Below are 22387 nucleotides of genomic sequence, written 5' to 3'. Positions count from 1 at the left end.
TGTGGTAATAATTATTACATATAATATGAAAATTGTGTATGATGTAGGATATTATATATATGATATAGAATATTATACGTGATACAAAAGATATATGATAGGTAACATCATATGATGTGAAATATGTTACAAAAATTATATACAGTATGAAAAATCATGCAATGTGAAATATGTGATATGAAAAATTATGAAATATGAAAATTTACATATAGTATAAAAATGCATAACATTAAATATTGTGAAATTTTATGTGACTTTCCATATGTAATAATCCATATTATGTTTAACGTGAAGAATTACATGTATCTTTTCATAGTATATGAAATATATATGACATGGAAATTCATGTGATGTGAAATGTTATAAGTGAAATGAAAAGTCGTGCATGTGAAATATATGATATGATAAATTATTTGATATGAAAGATTATATATTTGATTTGAAATAGTATATATATGAAATACATATACAGTATGAAATATGTTGATATAGGATATTGTATATGATATGAAATATGCATGGTATGAAATTTCATACATGTGTGACAAGTCATATATATGAAAGTTACGTGCAATTTATAAATTACAAAATGAAATATATGAAAAAATGTATGAAATATATATGATATGAAAATGTGATGTGAAGTTATGTATAATATGAAAATCTATTGGCTATGAAAAATTATATTGGCTATGAAAATTATATGAAAGATGATGTGTACTGTAAAATATTGTGCATAATATGAAATATACTCATTTTCAATATTATATAATATGAAAATGGTGTATAATATGAAATAAGCCATATGAAGAATTATGTGTACTATGAAAGTGCTATGGAAATTATGCATAATATGAGATACTATATATATAGTTAGGAAGTCTGTGATGCAGAGAAAATACAAGGGAGTTAAAGGATGGAGAGAAAGGGCCGTGTGCACCGGGAGCGCCCTAGTGCCAGTCTCTGAGGCAGGTGCTGTCAGTGGGGTTTCCCACCTCTGCTGACCTAGGGACACCAGTAAAATACGTCACCCAGAGTTGCACACAGTACGCTTCAGGGTCCTGACTCACTGCAGCTGGCCTGATTCCAGATGTTTTTCTCCTGGCCACTTTGCTACTGTCTGTGGAAATGAATAATCAAAACGTATTTTAATGGAAACATTTTCTTCAAACCCAGTCACTTTTTTTGCTTTAAAAAAACCTCTGATAATCTAGTTTATACCTAGAGCCTCCTTCTTCATTGTGGATGCTCGATTTGAGCATTTCATTGGAAATCAGCACTTCTATTAGTGGATGGCGGCAGGCAGAAGGGAGGGGTTGCTGGGATGGCGGATTCCACACTTACTCATTAGGGACATTACTGGAGTGAGAGCCAAGGTGGGAACCATTGCATTAAATGGCTTTTAAACAGTCTGTAGATTTAATTTCTCTCTGTTCTCTACGCTTTTCATTTAATACAAATAACAGCTTTTTTGTTTTGTGTTTGTTCTGTCTGTTTTGTGGCTGGGATTGGAACAGTGTTTGTTAGCTTAGGGCTGTTGTGGTCTAATGATTATAAGATATTGCACCAGGAGGTGCAGTGCTTGGTCCACACAGTTGCATGCTCAGCTGTTCATTCCACATGGGAGACCTGGTGTAGCTACATATCTTGGACCATGGTATATACTTGGTGTGAGACAAGTGGATCTGCACTTTTTCTGCCCTTTATATTTCTTGGTGTTGTTGTTTTTGAGACAGGGTCTCTCTCTCTAATTCAGGCTGTCCTCAAACTCATGAGGATCCTCCTGCCTCAGACTCCTGAGTGCTAGAATTGCTGGTGTGTGCCACGATGCCTGGCCTTTTCTGCTCTTTGTAGACACATGATTAGGTATTTAATTATATTGATATTGCTAAGAGAAATTTAAAAAGTGAAAGCCCAGATGTATCTTGTGTTAGTTACTTTTCTCTAGTTGCTGAGACAAAATACCCATCACCCAAAGTTTAAGGAAGAAAGGTTTATTTAGTCCACAGTTTGTAGAGGACCATACTTGGGTGGCTCCAAGACAGAGTGGCATGGCAGAGGGGCGTTACAGAGTAGAAACAGTCCATTTGCACAAAGAAGACAACAAAAGCAACAAGGGACAACCACAGCTCTTTCTGTCCCTTTTACTTTATCCAGGCTACCTAGGGCGGGCAGCACTCACACCCTTATCCTAGTGCCCTTGAGCCTAGCACTGCACCATGAATCAGTCCCAGGGTCACACACTCTAGATCCAGCCACCTCTGAAAAGCCCTGCCTATGACTGCGTGAGGCTTTATGGGACATCTGGGCACAGCCATAACACAAATGCAGAGATCTACTGGGTTACAGATCAGGTGGCCCGAGACTGAGTGCCAAAGGCAGGAAGCAGTAGAAAGAGACGACCTGCCTACGGGCCCTACTGTGTGGACACTGGTGATGTGAGTGGATGAAACAGTCTGTCCTTGCCAGGCTCAGTGAATGTGATTTGAGTGGGTGTGTAGGTGCGGAGTGACAGCAGCATGCACCTGTGGAGTCCATCATGAGACTGAAGAAAAAAAGCCAAAATATAGTGAGTTTCCAGTTAGCACCTGCTGGATAAATTCAGGCATGATTTACCTTTACCCAGAAAGTAACTATTTAGATAGGAACTGATTACTTGCTTATTTTTGATGACAGGTGATACATGGAAACAGGTGAAAGTTTGAGAACTTTAGAAAGGGTGTGTCAGGGAGAAAGTTTCTTCCCGGCCTGGAGTTCTGGGGAAGAGATGTTTTACGGACTCTCTGGCCTCAGATCCACCTGATTGTGTGTGAGTTGAATGTTGTCTTTTATTCCTGTACCGTAGATGGAACCCAGGGCCCTTCTTGCTGAGCTACATCCCCAGCCCTTTGTATTTTTTATTTTGAGACAAGATCTTGCTACGTTGCTGTCTTAGTCACTTTCTGGTCACTGAGACAAGATGCTTGACACCTGGAACTTAGAGGAGCGGTTTATTTTGACTCACAGTTTGAAAAGCTTCAGTCTGCGTTTGGCAGGCGTGCACATGGGAATGGCGTGGAGGAAAGCTGCTCATGCCACAGTGGCCAGGGAGCAGGGACTGAAGGGAGGAGCTGGGGAGGACCTGTGCCCCGCCCCCTCCGACCAGGCCCGGATTCCTCCCAGCAGAGCAGCTGCGTGGCCCTGCGGTTCATTCGCTTCCCAATACCCACACCTGTGAGTGCGTGAGACCTCGGGAGCTCATTCTGATCTAGACCCTAACAGCCTAGAACTTGGCTGGGCTAGAGCTTGTGATCCTCCTGCTTCAGCCTCCTTCCAGAGTGCTGGAGTCACAGACACGGGCCACCATGCCCAGCTGAGACTATTCCTAAGGAAACAAAGAACGCCCGTACTGAACACCTTATTGTTCCCTCAGAAATACAATGGACCCTTGACTTATGAACTCAATTCGTTCTCGAGGGCTGGTTGTAACTCAAAGTGGTTTAAGTGAAGACTATTTTTTCCCATAAGAAATAATGGAAATATCTGTAATGCGTCTCAAACCTCCCAAAGCACCCCATAACTCACCTCTTCATAATAAAAAAAGGGTGGCAATGTGCGTGATTCACCAGAAACGCCAGTCATTTTCCTAGGGTACTCACCAGAAAGTTATGAAATGTGCCTGGTTTACCAGAAACAACAATTTCATACTGTACTCACCATTCAAGTTGACGTCTTTGGCTTGCAGGAAGGGAGGATGAATGGAAGGTGGTCATTGTTTGGAAGGAGAGGCCCCTTCCATGAGACTGTCTGGAATCTGGCTCTCTGGTGTCCTTTCTCTCCTTGGGAGATTCTGTAGCCCACTCGGACCTGCTTCTGGCTCACTAGGTCTCGACCTTTTCAGAACTGAAAACTAGTCTAAGGTTGTCCGTTTCTGTCTTTTCTTTAACACTGTTCTTTAGTATGATGTGACATTGTCATTAAGCAAGTGAATGCAACGATTGCCTATTTCTCTGGCTGGGTGGGTCTTCTCTACAAATGTTTGTGGCTCTGCCCATTTTTCCAGGATTTCCTTTCTTTCAGAAAAAGAACTTTGCTGCACTGATTATTGATATTCCCCCTCCTCTTCAGAAAGCTCCTCTGCTGCCACTCTCTGTGGCTCAGCCAGAAGTCGCTGGAGTTCCTCTGAGGACAGTTCCTCTGAGTGTTCCTCCGCTGGTTCCTCAACATCACCACTGTCACCTGCAAGCCTGTGGACTCTGCTGTAGTGAGGTCGGTCACATGAACATCACTCTCATATTTCTCTATGATTCCTTTATTCTTTTCTGTCTTGTTTGCTTCCTTTCCTTTCTCTCCTTAGCTTTTTCCTCACTTTTTGGGGGGCATTTTGATATAATCATAGCAACTATATAAAGCAGTGACAGAAATTGCGTTCACAAACACACTCATCTAGGCTCAGACTGACACTTACACCTGCCTACACATGCTCTTCTGGCACTGGGAGTCTTTGTTTACATTTGCACCAGCAGACAGCATTTGGGTTGTAATTCAAGTCTTTGGTGGTAAGGTAAAACTAAAATTCTGGTTGTAATCCAAGTTGTATGTGAGGTTGGTCGTAACTCAAGGATCCACTCTATAGTGTGACAACTATTTATATGGGTTTACCTTGTATTAAGTTTTAAAAGGAATCTCGATTTAAAGGCAGGAGGATGTGGATGAGTTAGATGCAAACACTGCATCCTTTTTTATGTGGGACTTGAGTGTACACTTGGTTTGGAGTGTGTGGGGGTCCTGGAATTTTCTCCTTGCCCCTCCGCCCAGTTACCAAGAGACAACTGTACAAGCAAATGTAGATCCCTCTTTACACCGATGGCAGCATTTGAGACTTTTGATTCCCTCTAATTTTTTTATCTTAGAGATGCTTTCATATCACTGAATATCTTATTTTTACATCACCTCATATTCTACTGTATGGGTCCATCGAACCAGCTTTCCTACTGCGGCTGTTTAGCTTGTTCCTGGACTTTTGTTATGACAAGAGTTGTGCTGCAGTGAATCTGACTTAAACATAAGTCATTTCACATTCCCACTGTGGGAGTCTGTAGGCTGAATTCTTAGAAGTGGGGTTTTTGGCTCATAAAATAAATACTTAAGAGTCCTCTGCTAGGTGTGTTTTGATTTGCATCAGAGGGAAGGGGACACACAGGATAGCCACGGTAAACCTTTTAACATTTAAGTCTACCTCAGGTTTCCTGAGATCAGTGATGGCGAACCTTTTAGAGACAATGCCCGAACTGCTCCCCAAAGTCCCCTTATTTATCACAAAGTGCCAACGCTGCAATTAAGCCTGAATACTGCAGTTTTAGTTTAGAAAAAACTACTCAAACATTAACATCTTTTGTCTTACAAATAACACGTGTGCTTCCACTGCCTTAGATACTGAACGTATGAGAAAGCCAGTTTCTTTCTCCTGTTATTTTTCTGATATCAGAAATATTGAAAGGCATTGCTCTGTTCTGGCCCAGAACAAGAACCATAAGTACAGCGGGTCCTGGTGTGGAGCGTGTCCCAGGCGTGATGAAGTGCTCTCTTTCATACAGTTCTCATTAAAAATTCTGTGCCCTATTGGTAGTTGTCACCATTTTATGGATGAGTAAGCTGAGGCTCAAAAAGGTCACTTCCCAAGGTCACATGGCTGAGTGGCATAGCCACTTATTTGATCCTAGATCTATGTAGTGTTCAAACTAATCCTTTTTACTGGACATAATGGTGTGCTCTGTAGTCCTAGCCTGTGGGAGGCTGAGGCAGGGGGATCAGAAAATTGAGCCTAGCCTGGACAACTTGCAATAAAAAGCAAGCAAACAAAGAATATATCCTCTTAATTATCAAAGGAGCCCCTGTTTTCTATCCACTTGTATTTACTTGGCATGTTTTGGTACATTCTGTTACTTTTTAAAAGTTTTTAATTTTGTCTTAGAGGACTCTTTCAGGTAGCACAGTTAATTTAGTATGCCTCTTCATGTTTTAACCATGTTGCTGTAACCTGTTTGTGCTCAATAAAATGATAAGTATGCTGAGTTCTGTTTAGTTATTTTATTTGGACCTTTTTAGGACTTCTCCAGGTACGCACTTTTCAGAGACTTGGGACACAGCTGCAGTCCCGTGGGAGTTGTGTGGCTATGCAGTTGCTCTTGGTGAGCTGGCTTTTCTGGGTTCCTGCTGGATTCTGTTTTCCTTTGATGTACTTGTTGTTTATCTTCTCTTCTCCCATCTTTTCTTCTTCAATTTTAGGTTCTGTATCAACATTATTTTCTTATTATTTACATGTTCCTCCCCCTTTTTAAATTTCTCTTTTCATATTTTTTCCCTATATTCTGTTCTCTGTCTTTCCTAGCTTCTCTTGTACTGACCTTTTGTCTCTCTATTCTATTCTTTTTGCTCTTCCTTCTCTTACCTGGCCCCTGGTCTTCCTTTATCTCTTCTCCACCTTTCAGGTACACAGATATATCAACAGGTTCTGGCTTTCCTCCATCCAGAATTGTGCCTCTCTCCTCCTACAGCCCACCTGCCCCCAGCACTGTCTTCCCAAGTCCTCAGTGCTAACCTTTACTCTAACTGTAAAAGACCGCCGGAGTGTGACCCGTCCATTCTTTACCTGTTATTATGATTATTTTTGCTCCTCCCTCTCCTCCTGTGGACTTACATCCCTCTTTTACCCAGCACTCCACCTCTTCCCTTCCCGTCTTCTTCCTCATCACAGATGAATTCCTAATGACAGCACAGTGCAGGCTGTGGTAGGTGCTGATAAAGGGGAAAGTGCAAATGCAAGGTTTGAACATAAAAGTGATGTATGAGTGCATCTGTTGATGCTGTTATAACCAGTAGTGATTCTCTCCTCTCCACACTGTGACAGGGTCCAAACTATTTAAATTGAACAGGTGAAGGGGTGAACATTATCTTTGAACAAAGAGAGCCGTGGACATATCCCTGGAAGGCAGAATCTTAAACTAAAGAGATCATCCTATCAACTGCAATTCCTCTTCCCTCTGTTTGACCTCACAAACACTAGGAATTGATTAAATAAGTTAATAAACATGGTGAGTTCAAAGGGAAAGGACCCAAAAGTTCATGAGACTATCATATAGACTGACCAATGTGGGTATGGAAGAAACACATACAAAATTGAAAGTGCCGAACAAAATGATTTGAAACATGAATGACAAATTTACCAAAAACACAAATTTCACAAAAAGTTGTCAGAAATAAAAACTTTTGTTGAATACACCAATTGCAGAAATGACCAGTATTGAGACAGGTTTTCTGAAATTGAGAACAAAATGGTAAATCATGAAAAATTAGTCAAAGAGGCCTTAAAAATGACAAGAGGACACCTACTAGACAGTGCTAATAAGATGAAACTAAGGCTAATTGGAGTTGGAGAAAAACTGGAAGACAGGATACATAGAATAAAAAATCTGTTCACAAAAATCATAATAGAAAACTTTCCTAGTATGAGGAGAGAGTTCAACATACAGGTATGTGAGGCATTCAGAACACTGACTATGATAAAGAAGCTCCCTACAACACATCTTAGTAAAAAATCTAAGATAGCCAACAAAAAGAATCTTAAAAGTAACAGAGTAAAGGGAAAAAATCTTGTATAAAGGTAAACCCATCAGGATCACAGGAGATTTCTCAATATGAATTTGAAAGGCTAGTAGACCCTGGAGTGAAGCAAAGTTAAAGGTTCAGTCCATAGTCAGCTGGATCCAACGTAGGGTGACATGGCAGAGGGGGATTGCAGAGGAGAGACAGTCCATGGCATGGCAGACAGGAGGCAGCAAGCAGCGACAGCAGTGAGCAGCAAGCCTACCTTTCTCTTTTGTCCCATTCAGGCTATGAGCCTTTTGAGTGGTGCACCCACATCCAGTAAATCCATTCAGCCACACCCAGAACTATGCTAATTCCAGTCAGTTGACTAATGTAGTGGCATGCACCCTTAATCCAGTACCCCAAACCCTAGATCCAACCAGCTCCAAAAATCTCCACCTATGCCCACATAAGGCTTTGGGAGTCATCTGAATACAAGCCACAACAAGCAGTAATATAAAATCTACCAACTAAGAAAAGCTGAAGCCCTGATGGATTTACTGCTGAATTCTACAAGACCTTTAAGGAGGTTATAATACCAATATTCCTCAAACTGTTCATGAAATTAAAAGGGAAGGAATACTTCCAGACTCATTTCTGGAAGCCAGCGTCAGTCTGATCCCCAAACCAGACAAAGGTCCAGCTTTAAAGAAGAAGAAGAAAAAAGAAACAAAACTACAGACCAATCTGCACAGGTACAAAAATTCTCAGTAAGATATTGGCAAACAATGCAACAAATCATCAAAAGCATCGTACATTGTGATGAACTAGGTTTCATCCTAGAATGGTTCAACATACACAGATAAATATTCACTGCATAAACAGAAGCAAAGACAAAAACCATGTTATCATATCAATATATGCAAAAAAAAAACCTTTTGAGAAAATCCAACACCCATTCATGATAAAAACCCTAAAGAAAATATGAAGGACCTTACCTCAATCCAGAACCTAAAAGCTTTCCATGTGAAATCAGGAACAAGGCAAGGATGCCCACTCTTACTAGAAACCCCTGAAATGTTACTAGAAACCTCTACAGTAGGCTCCAGTCTCCTGCTCAGTGTACAATGCAAGCCTGAGGGAAAAAGCCTAAAAGACAAAACTAAGAGAGACAGAAAACAGGGAGCCAGGACATATGCTTTGGGGATATGTGTCTCCCACACACTCTTACTACTCCTGTTTAACATAGTACACGAAACATTAGCCACAGCAATCAGGCAAGAGACAAAAATAAAAGGGATACATATAGGAAAGGAAGAAAGTCAATTTATCATTATTTGCAGATGATATAATCCTCTACATAGAAGACACCCAAAAAACTCCACCAGAAGAATTAATAACCAAATTCAGTAGCCTAGCAGGATACAAAATCAACACACAAAAATCAGCAGTTTTCCTGTACACCAATAATGCACTCATTGAGAAAGAAATTAGGAAAACAATACCATTCACAATAGCAACAAGAAAAATTAAATGCTTAGGAATTAACCTAACCAAGGAAATGAAAGACTTCTGCAGTGAAAACTACAGCACTCTGAAAAAAGTGATTGGAGAGGTTATCAGAAAATGGAAAGATGTCCCCTGTACCTGGATAGACAGAAACAATACCATCAAAATAGCCATATTTCCCAAAGTGATACATGGAATTATTGCTGTCCCAATCAATATACCTGCAACATTTCTCACAAAACTAGAGAAAACAATCCTAAAATTCATACGGAACCACAAGATATCCAGAGCAGCAAAAGCAGTCCTGGGCAACAGAAGCATGGTAGGAGGCATCACATACCAGTCTTCAAGTTATACTACAAGGCTATAGAATGATAAAATCAGCATGGTGCTGGCACATAAATAGACATATGGATCAATGGAATGGAATGGATGATACAGAAACAACCCGAATACATTCATCTTTGTAATCTTTGACAAAGGGGCCAAAAACATACGTTGTGGGGAAGATAACCTCTTTAACAAATGTTGCTGGGAAAAGTGGCTGTCCATATGCAGAAGACTGAAGCTAGACCCATGTTGCTCACCATGTACTAAATTAAAAGCAAAATGGATCACAGATGTAAATATTAAAACAGAAACACTTAACCTACTGGCAGATAAAATAGGTAAAACTCTTGAAGTCACAGGTATAGGCAAGGCCTTTCTGATGCATCTCCCACCTCACACTCTTGCCATTTCTTTGCATTAGAAACATTCAGAAATCTCAATTAATTGCTGCCAACCACAGTTATCTATTGTGCTGTACAATATTACAAGAAGGAAATAGGCATTTAGTTAAAATAAAAATACATGAGTTCATGTTGATATTTCTTTGAATTTAATATCACAGAAGTTTTAGCATACTGACAGTTCTTATAACACTAATATATAATTCCTTAGCTTTATCTTATAGATGTAGATACATATGTATATAAAAGATCATCTCCAATTGATGATCTCACTATTACTGAGGCTATGAAATGACAAGTTAAGAGTTCTTGGTCTAAAAAATATATTCTTAGGACCTACATTCACAAGAGGGTTCTAAAGTCATTCAGAGAGGGGTCCCCAGGCCCAGGTCACAGACCAGTATGGGTCCTTAGTGGTTCGGGACAGGGTTACCTAGCAGGGCGTGAGCGGCAGGGAGGCTGCATCTTAGGTACAGCAGCTCCCACTGCCTGCGTGCCTCCTGAGGTCCACCCCAGTGGGTTCATCAGGCACTGGATTCTCAGGGGAGCCCAGACCCCTCCGGAACTGCACACTCCCCTTTGAGTCCTCCTGAAACCACCCTCCCAAGCCCACTCGGTCCATGAGAAAATGGTCTTCAACCAAGAAATCAGTCCCTGGTGCCGACGAGGTTGGGGACCACTGAATCTGAGTATTTTTCCTTCCAGTTATCTCATCAATTTGGCATCTAGTTTTAATTTGTGTCATTTTAATTGAAGTAAGTTGATTTTTTCTTTAGTTTTGATTTTAGTTTTTGAATGTTTAAAACATGAGCTTTCTAAGTTGAAGCTATATGACAAGGTTCATTCAGGGAAGCCTGACTTCCCTTCCTGTCTCTGGTCCGCTCCCATGGTAACAATTTTCATTAGCTTTCAGTTTATCTTCCTAGTGTTTCTTTTTGCAAATGCAAGCAAACATGCATATGTGCTGTGGGGAAGGTTTATGTAAAGTGGGGTTTTCCCCTTGTCTGTTTTCTGGGGTTGTTCCTCCAGAATGATTTTTCTTTTCATTTAGTCCTCCCTCTCTCCCCCACTCAGTCTTTCCATGGGTAAGAGGTTCAGATCTTTCCCATTAATTAATCCTTTCAATAAGGAATTTTATCTCGATCTGCAGTTTGCTCAAGGATAGAGTAGGTGGATTCTCCCTGGTTCACCTCCCCATCACGTGGAGACAGAACCTGAGCTGGCAGCTGGGTGGGGGTGACAGGGTCCTCGCCTCTGCTCACTGCTGCAGTGGCGGGGGGGGGGGCGTGACAAGAGGTGGGGACAGGACCGATTTGGGTGGGGTGGGAGGCTGAGCTGGCCTCAGTTAAGGTACATCTCTTCGGGTCTCACTGAAGGGTGTTAGGGTGTTAGGGGAAGGCGCCTGGGCCTCGGGACCTTACTGTTTTCCAGAGTGAGCGGAAGTGAGGTTGGAGCAAGGCAGGGTGACCTGACCATGGGGTGCATGTTTCGGTGCCCCAGCCCCCGGCCATTTCTGCTGCACCCTGTGCACATGGCCATCATCCCTCCTATGTGGGATTATTATGTAGGGCTCTGAAACCACTCACCTACTAGTTTTTATTTAATTTGCACTTTGAGGAATGGGGTTGTAGTCGCCTTCTTCTAGTGGTTGTTTTTTTCCCCAGCTTTACTAATCAATGAGTTCTGCAAGAAGGCGTTATGCAGATATGCTGTCATTCTACCATTTGCCTAATAGGCACTACTTTAAATTTTAAGTTTTAAAAACACATCTTCAGCGCTGGGGATTTAGCTCAGTGCTTCCAGTGCCTGCCCCGCAAGTGCAAGAACCCGAGAGTTCAATCCCCAGTGCCGCGTCCCCCCGCCCCGCAAAAAAAACCACATCTCCAACTGTGTCTATAGCAACAAGCATTAGAGTCTGAATTCCAAGGAGGTGATTAATGACCGGATTGAATCTGGATAAATTACTTAACACAATGTATGGTAATAGTGAACGTCAGTAAATGCTGGTTCTCCTTTCCCTTTGACCTTTCTTTTAGACACATTTTAAAAATTACTGTTTTCATTACACTGATTAGTTAATAAATGTGCGTCTAGAACACATTTCACCTATTTTGAAAGCTGTATCAGAAGAAGAAAGTGTTCCTTGTATTCTTTTGTGTCCCTTTGCTATCTCCTAGCTCCCCTCCCTGGAAGTCAGCACTCACACTTGTATCCCCCATGTAACCTGGAGATATTTCGTGCTTACAGGAACATGTGCAGGGAGATATGTGCACACATGTGCACACATTTACCAAGAACATACCATATGTGCAGAATGAGTCCCCTATTGGTGAATATTTATGTTTGTCTCTGTGTTTTGTGTTACAGACTCTGCTGCAGTATATATCTGTATGTGCATTTCTCTTTAAGCTCATCTATGACTCTGTAGTACAAATTACTAGAAGTCAAGTTTCTAATCCAAAGACTTAAGTAATTTCGTGGGGAAGGAGTCTGGGAATTGAATCGAGCGCTGCATGTATTCAAAGCATCCTTTGTAGAACTGGGCTACACCCCTACTCTTTTTTTTAAAAAAAAAATGTCTCTCAACTCTTTTACATAAAATTTGTATCAATTTTCATTCTGATCAATGATATGAGTGTGCCTTGTTGTACTATGCCTTCAACAACTAATACTATAATTTTTGTAACCTAACAAATGAAAAATATTTTATTGTAGCTTTAATTCGTATTGCACTTGTGACAAACGACTCTCCTCTTATGATTCCAGGTCATGCATATATTCTTTTCTGTGAATTATTATTATTATTATTATTATTACTATTTTGGTATGGGGGATTGAACTCGGGTTCTTGCACTTGCACAGCAGGCGGCGAAACCACTGAGCTAAATCCCTGGCCCTTCTGTGAATTATTAACACATGGCTTTTGCTTGTTCTCATTTGCCCATTGTTTTCCTTTTATTAATTTGTGAAGGTTTTAGTGTTAAAAATTAACCATTTGCCTGCTGTGTTACAATTTTTCCTCACTTTATTATTTATCCTTTAACTTTGATTTAAGGAGAATTTTTTTTAATCCAGTATATTAAATTTTATTATTTCATATTTATCAAAATTTTATATGGCTTCTGCTTTATTTTGTACTTTAAAAAGCATTTCCCATGCTGAGACAACAGTGACAACAACTACAACAACAACAACAAAAACAAAAACGCTACTTGCTAGCCTGTCATTTACTCCTCTAGTGCTTACTTTTATGGCTTCTTTGTGTTTGCTTTTACATTTACATCCTTAATCCATGATGAATTCATTTTAAGTAAAGAGTGTTATTTCACCCATAGAGATCCAACTATATATTTGTAGTTCTAATTGTTAAATAACCTATTATTTTCCCTTTGATATTGTTATGGTTAGAATCTAGAATGTCCACCAAGCTCTTCATGTGTTCAGAGGCAGGGCTTTTGGAGTGACTGGTTGGGGGTTGTACTCAACTCTGGCTCATCCACAAGTGAGTTCAGCATCTGACTGTGCTGTTAGGAGGTGGGTTGTGGTCACGGGTAGGTCCCTAGGGGTGTGACCTGGGAGGACATATGTCCCTCTCTGGTTCCTCCCTTCCCTGTCCGGTTCTTGGCTGCCATGATGTTCGAACTTTTCCTCTGCTCTGCCCCTCTGCAATGCCCTTTCTCCCTGGGAGCTGGCCAACCATGGACTGAACTGTGAGCCAAAATAAACCTCCCTCCTTTAAGTTGTGGGTGTCAGGTGTGTGTCTCAGCATCAAGAAAGAGACGAGGTCAGATTTTGGTACTGGAGAAGTGAGGTTGTTTGCATGACTGCATTTGACCATGTGATTCAGAAGCCTTTGGGAGTGGCTTGTGAGAGGAGTTTGGAAAGGTTTGGAGGTGCTGGCTAGTGAAAATAAAATATTGTGCACTGAGCTTGGTGGGAGATTCTGATTGGAGCTCAGATGTCCAGAATACTGAAAGGAGTGTAGACAATAAAGTCTAGGGACATGGACTCCACTGGCTTTTGGACTTGAAGCCATCCATGTATGTTATGCTTTGGCAAAATATTTGTCTACATTTTGCCCATATCTTGAGACTTTGCAGGAGGCTGAAATTAAGAGTGCTGGACTAATTAATCTGGTGGAGGAAATTTCAAGGTGGCCCAGTGTTCAGGCTGTGACCTGGGTACTTCTGGCTGCTTTCAGCAGGTTTATGGTGAAAATCAGGAGCAAAAAGCCGATTTGAAAAGTTTAGAGTTTTACCAGAATGGAAGTACCTGGAAAGTTGGGACCTTGGAGAGCACAGTTGCTGAAAATATTAGCAATAAAAAGAAACCAAGAACTTTGTATCAGGACAATAGGAAAGATGCCTTGTGGGCATCGGAGGAATCAACAAGCCCACTCTCTTCCCAGGCTCAAGGGTATAAAAGGTATAAAAAGGTAAAAGTAAACTTTGAAAGACTTTGCTTTTTGAAGAGAGCCCCAGGGCTCCCTGCAGGCACCACAGAGGGAATTAGTTCCCTGGGATTTGTTTCACAATGCTCAGTCATCCGGGCACTGAGAGCTCTCTGCAGCCATGATGCAAGGGACTCAGGCTGCTGATTGAACTGGTGGCAGATGACGTCATCTGTGTGGTGCTGGTTTTACAGGCTTGCAGAATGCAAGAGTCATGAGATTCTGGAGGCTTCCACCCAGATTTCAGAGGAAGGTGTGGGAGGCTGGTCAGCATGCCCCTAAGAAACCAGTATGTGAAAATGAGAGAGTGAAGACAAAAGAACAGTGGAGACCCCAGAACGTTGGAGATGTCAAGAATGGGGAAGATCTGCTGAAGAAAGCTAGGGGCAGTGGGCAGAACCACCCCAAGATTGAGGCCCTGAGGGCTGCAGCTGGCAGTGCCATGGTGGGGGCTGCCCATGTCCTTTGGGCTCACATTGCACCCCATCACGCCTTGGATGCTCAGCATGGAACTATAGGATTTAATGTTTGCCCTGCTGGGTTTGGGTCCCATTCCCTTTTATCTCCCAATTCTTCCTTTTTGTGCCATTCATTTCAGGAGTTTTTAACTTTTTTACTTTAAAAAAAATTATTTTTATTAGTACACGTTTGCAATCCACAGTGATTACATTCCTCATGGGGAGTTGGTATGTGTAGCCAGCACATCTTAATTGCCCTTTCCTCTGCTTCTGGCCATCTGCTGCTTTCTCAGCTCATCTTGCTATAATTCTTTGATCCCTTTGAACCCTCCAATGTACACATCTTTACTTCTCCTTATCCATTAGCTTTATTTTTATCTTCTTTTCCTTAACTGTATAGAATTTATTATCCATCCTTTCAGTAACTTGCCATTAATTATCTTGCTCCTTTCTCTTTGTTGGCACCTGTTTAACAGCCTCCAGTCCAGGATGAAATCCTGTACTCGGTTTTCTCAGTGACGAGTCTCTGGGGATGTTAAAGAAATACTACAGTTGAGGAGATTAGAGCCACAGTACATTCATGGTCACCAAGCTCAGTGACTATTCCTGTCGTTCCAAGCCTTCTCTATTCTCTGCAGACCTTGGTGGCCCATCCTCAGTCTAGCAGGTGACCTTACCTCTGTCACTCAGGGACGTAAGAACCTCCAGACTGGAACTCGCTGCACTTCCCACGGTAAATGCAGTCGCCATCCTACATGTGGACTTGATTTCTCCTCCTCCCTGCTGGTCACAGCAGGAGAGAAGTCTTTCTTTCAGCTTCAGGGCAGTTTCTCCATCAGGGTTCTGAATCCTTAAATGTATTCAGTCTCTCTCATTTTGAAAAAGCAGATAGACAGGGACCTCCCTCCCTTTCATCCCTCTTTCTTACCAGGCTGCTGTTCTGCTGCCTCTTCTTCAGAGCCAGGCAATTCCAGGGTTCCCCCTTCCACTGCATCTTGACTTTTATCCTTACACTTTTAAAATAATTTCCAGAAACAAGAGATAGAGCTTCTAGGTCACAGGAGAAAAAGGGAACAAAAAATAGGGAAAAGAGAAAAAACACTTAAAATAAAACACAAATAAAAATGCAGAAACAAGGCCAAATAGAACAGTAATTACAATGCAGGTAACAGGTTAAACTCAATTTAAAAAAACCCTCAAATACCTGCCTTCTCATGTGTGTCCACATGAGATGCAGGTGTGTGATCTTCCCCACGACAGAGACCTACACCAAAGAGTGAATAAAGCTGGGAAATAAATACTAGAGAAAGATATACCAGGAAAATCAAAATTAAGAACAGCAGTGTCAGCATCAAACCAGAATTTACGATGATAAGCACAAACCGGACAGAAAGGGACAGCTCAGCCTGGTAAAGGTGCCGCCCGCCTAGAAACCAGCGGCATCGCTGGAGCCGACCATGGCCTTTGCTTTACCACCCAGTGCACAGATCTGAATCTGTAACGGAAAGAAGCGTGATGAAGAGCCCCATGCACCCCTCTTGTGACTGGTTCCCCTTCTCCATCAGGGTCCCCAGAACCACCTGCAGGGCTCAGGCTGTGGTTGTACATACAGCTACGACTCACTATAGTGAAAGGGACACTCAGCAAAGGGAAGGGACGGCGGGAAGCAGGAGCAGGCGCCCATGGGTCCTCTCGCAGTGGCATCTCACAGGACGCGCCACATCCGCACAGCTGTGGGGCCCTGCTGCAGGGAGCTCCAGCACAGCCAGACTTCCCCACACCGGGAGGAAGGGCAGGTGTTCCCCATAAGCCACGTCGTCCTTCAACAATTCAGATGCAGCGAGCCACTAACAGTTTAGACGTTGTATTAGCGTAGCAAAATATTTACCAGTTAAATTTCTGTGCATTGACCTGTGCCAATCTTAACTGTTTCTAACCAGTCTCTTATGGTTGGACTTGGAGGCCAATTCCAAATGGTGTTTTTTAATTGGTACATGTGTATAATACATGATTACATTCATCATGGGGAGCTGGTACATGTGCATGACATATCTTCATTATTTTTAAAATCTCATCCACCTCCCTGCATCTCTTGGATCCCTTGTATATTTGGCACATGTTTGTAGTACATGATTATCATGTTCCTTATAGGGATGTGGTACACGTACACTTCACAGTTCCCTCCTTTAAAAAAATCTCATTTCCCTCTCCACCCTCCCTCTTCTTCCATCTTTTGGGTCTCTTCCCATGTGCTAAAAATCCATCTTGCTCTTTCTTATTGTCTACCCTTATTTTTCATTTTACTTATATTTTGCATTTCTCATATAAGAGAAACAATGTGTCTGATTTATTTCTCTTAACATTATATTCTCGAGGTGCATCCACTTTCCTGCAAATGACTCAAGTTTGTCTTTCTTGTGGCAGAGTACTACTCCATTTGTTTACAAATATCAAATTTTCTTTATCCATTTATGATGGGCATATAGGCTACTCCCAAGGTTTAGCTATTATAAATTGTGCTGCCATAAACATGCGTAGGCACATATCACTGTAATGTGATATCTTTAATTCTTCCAGGAAGATACCTAGAAGGGGAATAGCTGAGTTGAATAGAATTTCTAATTGTAGTGTTTGAGGACTCTCCACACTGATTTCCATAGTGGTTTTACCAGTTTACACTCCCACCAACAATGGAGAAGGATTCCTTTTTCCCTACAGCCCCACCAGCATTTGTTATTATTTGATTTCTTGAAGATAGCCATTCTTCTTGGAGTGAGATGAAATCTCAACGTTGTTTGAATTTGCATTTCTCAAATGGACAGTGATGTTGAACATTTTTTCATGTATGTATTGACTGTACTTTGTCATCTGAGGAATATCTGTTTATTTCAGACGCCCATTTTTTAATTGGGTCTTTAAGTTTGGAGGGTCTAATTTTTTTTGAGCTCTTTATATATTCTAGATATTAGTCCTTTGAAGGGTAGCTGGTCACAATTTTTTCCTGTTCTGTAGATTGTCTCTTCTCTCTGTTAGTGGTTTCCTTTGCTGTGCAGAAACTTTTTAATTTGATGTGATCTCACTTGTGGATTTTGGGTATTATTTCTTGTGTAACTGGGGTTCTGTTCAGAAAGCCTTTGTCTACATCTGTGGCTTAAAGAGTTTTCCTTTTTTTTCTTCCAGTGTATTATGTGTTTCTGTTTTAAAATTTAGATTTTTTGATCCATTTTCATTTTACTTTTGCATATGGTGACAGATAGGGTCTACGTTCATTCTTCCACATGTGGATAGCCAGTTTTCCCAGTACCATTTGTTAAAGAGGCTATCTTTTCTTCTGTGAAAGTATTTGGCCCCCTAGTCAAAGATAAAGAAGTAGCAGAATGTGCTTGGAGTTGATTCTGAATCCTTTATTCCATTGATTCACATGTCTATTTTGTTTGTTTATTTTTTTTTTTCCAGTACCATGCTGTTTTTATTCACTGTAACTTTGTAGTATAATTTAAGTCTGGGAATGTGATTTTTTCCTGCCTTTCTCTTGTTGCCCTGAATTGCTTTCACTATTCTAGATCTCTTCTGGTTCCATATGAATTTAAGCATAGTTTTCTCTAGTTCTGTGAAGAATGCTATTAGTAATTTAGTTGGAATTGCATTAAATTTGCATAAAAGTTTTCAAAGTATGGCCATTTTGACTGTATTAGTTCTCTTATCCAGGAATAGCAGGTATCTATTTTCTGACATCCTCTTCAATCTCCTGTTTGAGAATACTATAGTATTTGTTGTAGAGGTCTTTCACTTCCTTGGTTAAGTTAATTACTAAGTATTTTATTTTTCTTGATGCTATTGTGAAAGGTGATGCTTCCCTATTTCTTTCTTGGTGATTTTATTATTGATATACAGAAACATTATTGATTTTTGTGGATTGATTTTATACCCTTCTATGCTACTGAATTTGGTTATTAATTCTAGGAGTCTTTTTGGTGGAGTTTTTCAGATCTTCTATGTAGAGAATCATGTCATCTGCAAATAATAATAATTTAACTTCATCCTTTCCATATTCCTTGTATTTCTTTTTCTTGCCTGACTGCTGTAATATTTTAAGAGCTATATTGAACAGTAGTGGTGATGGTGGACATCTTTATCTTTTTCTTAATTTAGAAGGAAAGCTTTCAGCTTCTTCCCATTTAGTATGATGTTAGTCTTTGGTTTGTCATAGATGTTTTTTCATAAGATTGACAGAAAATCCTTCTATACCTATTTTCTTTAGGTTTTTAAAAAAAATCATGAATGGATGTTGGAGTTTGTCAAATGATTTTTCTATGTTTATTCAGATGATCATGTTATTTTGGTCTTTGCTTCTGTTTACGTGGTATATTATATTTATTGATTTACGTATTTTGACCATCTGTGGGATGAATCTTACTTGATCATGATGTATGGTCATTTTCATGATTTGTTACATTCTGTTTGCCAGTATCTTGTTGAGGCCTTTTGCATCTGTGTCCATTAGGGAGATTGGCCTGTAGTTCTCTTTTTTGACTGAGTCCTTTTCTGGTTGTGGAGTCAGGGTAACGCTTGCTTCCAGAAATGACTTTGGGAGTACTGCTTACCTTTTGACTTCGTTAAAGATTTGGATGAGTACTGGTATTAGATAAAGTTTCTGGAGAATTTGGCAGTAAATCTATTGGGACCTGGATTTTCTTAGTTGGTAGTATTTTTTCTTCTAATTCTTTGGCTGATATTGTATATTATTCGGGGTTTTTATACCTTCTTGGTTCAGATTTGCTAGTTCATATGTATCTAGAAATATATTCATATCTTTTGAATTCTTCATTTTATTAAAGTATAATCTCTCAAAAAGTAGTTACCAATGATCTTCTGGATTTTGGTAGAATATGTTGTGGCTTCACCTTTTTTATTAACAATTGCATAGATTTGGATCTTTCCTTTTTGTGGTAAAATTGGCTAGGGTTTTGCCAATTTTGTGTATTCTTTCAAACAACAAACTCTTTGATTCATTCATTCCTTGTGTTGTTTTTTAAGTCTCAATTTCATTAATTTGTTCTCTGATATTTATAATTTCCTTCCTTGTACTAGATTTGGATTTAGATTCTTCTCTTTTTTTCAGGACCTTGAGGTACATCATTAGGTTATTTGAGTTTGCTCTGTTTTTTTGATGTGGGCACTATAAACTTCCTTCTTAGGAATGCTTTCATTGTGTATGATAGGTTCCAATATGTTGTACTGGCATTACTATTTGATTCTAGGAACTGTCTGATTTCTTCCTTCATTTCTTCTGTGACCTATTGATCAAAAAAGTGTTGTTTAATTTCCATGTATTTGATAGATTCTGTGGTTTCTTTTGCCATTGATATCTAGTTTCATTGCATTGTGATGTGATTAAAATGCATGAGATAATTTTGATTCTTTTGCATTTACTTAAGCATACTTTATGAGCTAGCATATGATCCGTTTTGGAGAAAGTTTCATGTGCTGTGGAGAAGAATGTGTGTTCTTTTTTAGGTAGAACATATTTTAGGTATCTGTTAAGTCCACTTGTTTGAAGATTTAGTTCAGCTCTGTTATTTCTTTGTTGAATTTTTGTCTAGTTGATCTGTCAGTAGGGTATTGAGGTCCTCTATTATAATTGTGTTGGTCTTTAGTTGATTTTTTTATGTCCACTAGAGTTTGTTTTAGAAAGTTGCATGGGCCAGTGTTTGGTGCATATATGTTTATAATTGTTATATCTTCCTGTTGAATTGTTCCTTTAACCAATATGTAGTGATGTTCTTTGTTTCTTCAGATCAGTTTTGGCTTGAAATTCATTTTATCTAAAGCTAGGATGGCAACTCCTGTTTTTTCTGGGTTCCTGTTACACAGAATGCTGTTTTCCATCATTTGATGTTTAAAGTGTGAGTTTCTTTTTTAATGAAACATGTTTCTTGTACACTATATTGCATACTGTTGACCTTCATTTGTTGATCTATTCTGACAGCCTGTGTATTTTGATTTGGGAATTGAAACCATTCACATTGGGAGTTATTACTAAGAGGTACTGGCTTTGTCCTGTCATTGTATTATTTACTTGTTGCTGATTTCTTTATTTTTCCCCTTCTGCTTAGCTGCTCATTCTGCCTGGTGTATTCATTATACCTGACTTACTGACATTGTTAGTGTAAATGTTTCTTTCTAGGATGTCCTGGAGAGTATTTTGGAGTGCAGGTTTAATGATCTTGAATTTCTTGAGGTGCTCCTTATCATGGAAATGACTTATTTCTCCATCAATTTTGAAAGAATGTTCTGCAGGATATGTAAGTTGGGACTGGAAGTTGTTATTTTTTTGGGTGTGAAATGCTTCACTCCCCGATCCCAGCATTTAAAGTTTGTGTTGAGAAGACTGCTGTGATTCTAATGGCTTTACCTTTACATGTGTTTCATTGTTTTTTTCTAACAGCTTTTAAGATTTTTGTCCTGTAATGGACTTCTGGTTTTTGACTATGATGTGGCGTGGATAAGTTCTCTTTTGGTTGTGGCTGTTTGGGGTTCTATATGCCTTGCTTATCTGTATGTTTATTTCTCTATGAGAAAGTTTTAGCTATTATTTTTGTAAACACCTTTTTTAAGCCATTCATGCTGGCTTCTGATTTATTACTTATTTCAGTTACCCCTAGATTAATCCTTTTTATGTCATCTAACAGCTCATGATCCATTTTCCTTGTTCTCTTATTGCTTTTAAAGTGTCTTTGAGTAGCTGATCTTTGAAACCATCCCTGTCTTCTAATTCTGAAGTTCTGTCCTCACACTGGTCACTTCTGCTGCCCATGCTTTCAATATAGTTTTTAATTTCCTGGATTTCTGATTGAAACCTTTTCATGGACTCTAGTTCTTTGCTAATCTGGCCATTCACATTTTGTAACATTTTATTTAGCTCAGCTAGCTTTTTATTAATGTTCTTCTGAAATCTCCTTCATTATTTTATTATTTCCATTATCTGTTTAGTTATATGTTCTGTTATTCTGTCAAGCACCTCTTTGATTTGTTTTCTAACCTCCTCTGCTATCTTTTCAAGTAATTCAGGTATATGGCTTTTGCTGTACCTCCTCCCTCCACCCATGCCTCCTGGATTGGCTTAGAAGGAGTTGGGAGTTTTGGGAGGTATTTTATTGCCTCATCTTCTCATGTTTTTGTTATTTGTTTTATGCTGAAGTTTGTGGGCGCCAGCAAGACTTTGTTGCTGGTATAGAGATCTTTTCAGTTAGTTTACTTGTCAGTGATGTACCTTAGGCATGGCTAACTGGTTCTTTTGCCCCTGCCCCAAAATCTGACACCTTCTTTCATTTGGGAGAGGAAGATGCAATGCAATTGAGCAGTCAACGAGTTCTCTGGTATTGTACTCCAGTATTGTTAGTGTCTCAAAGTAACCTAGGTGTTGCCTTACACGGAATATGCATTAATAGCAATAATTATGTGATCTTGGCAGTATCAAGCAAATCAGAGTATTACCATCCAATACAAGTTGAATATTAATATAAGAACCAATTATGTACCACCTTTAAACAAGAGATGAAATCCACAATTATAGTATAAACACTGAGACAACCAAGGTATTAACTTATAGCTAATATGTCCTATACGTGACAGCTATATTTCTGTTAATGTAGAAAAGAATTTAAAAGTAA

At 39.8% G+C, this 22387-nt stretch overlaps 1 protein-coding gene across 3 annotated transcripts in view; it reads left to right on the top strand.

Moving 5' to 3' along the window:
• Positions 1–22387, top strand: part of Mark1 (microtubule affinity regulating kinase 1) — a 114776-nt gene that overhangs the window by 27759 nt on the left and 64630 nt on the right. Inside the window, exon 1 of one of the 3 annotated variants that reach the window (XM_021246414.2) lies at positions 774–4248. The exons of the other annotated variants lie outside the window; for them this stretch is intronic. Coding sequence (XP_021102073.1) covers positions 4015–4248 — 234 coding nt within the window. The 5' untranslated portion in view covers positions 774–4014. Of the gene's footprint in view, positions 1–773; positions 4249–22387 lie in introns of those variants that run through there. 3 annotated transcript variants of the gene reach the window in all.

Source organism: Heterocephalus glaber, unplaced genomic scaffold (assembly GCF_053883595.1).
Source record: "Heterocephalus glaber isolate CG9 unplaced genomic scaffold, H.glaber_assembly_v1.0 deba00001067, whole genome shotgun sequence".
Taxonomy (NCBI): domain Eukaryota; kingdom Metazoa; phylum Chordata; class Mammalia; order Rodentia; family Bathyergidae; genus Heterocephalus; species Heterocephalus glaber.
Note: the sequence above shows the minus strand (reverse complement) of the source record. Positions and strands in the feature narration are given on the sequence as shown.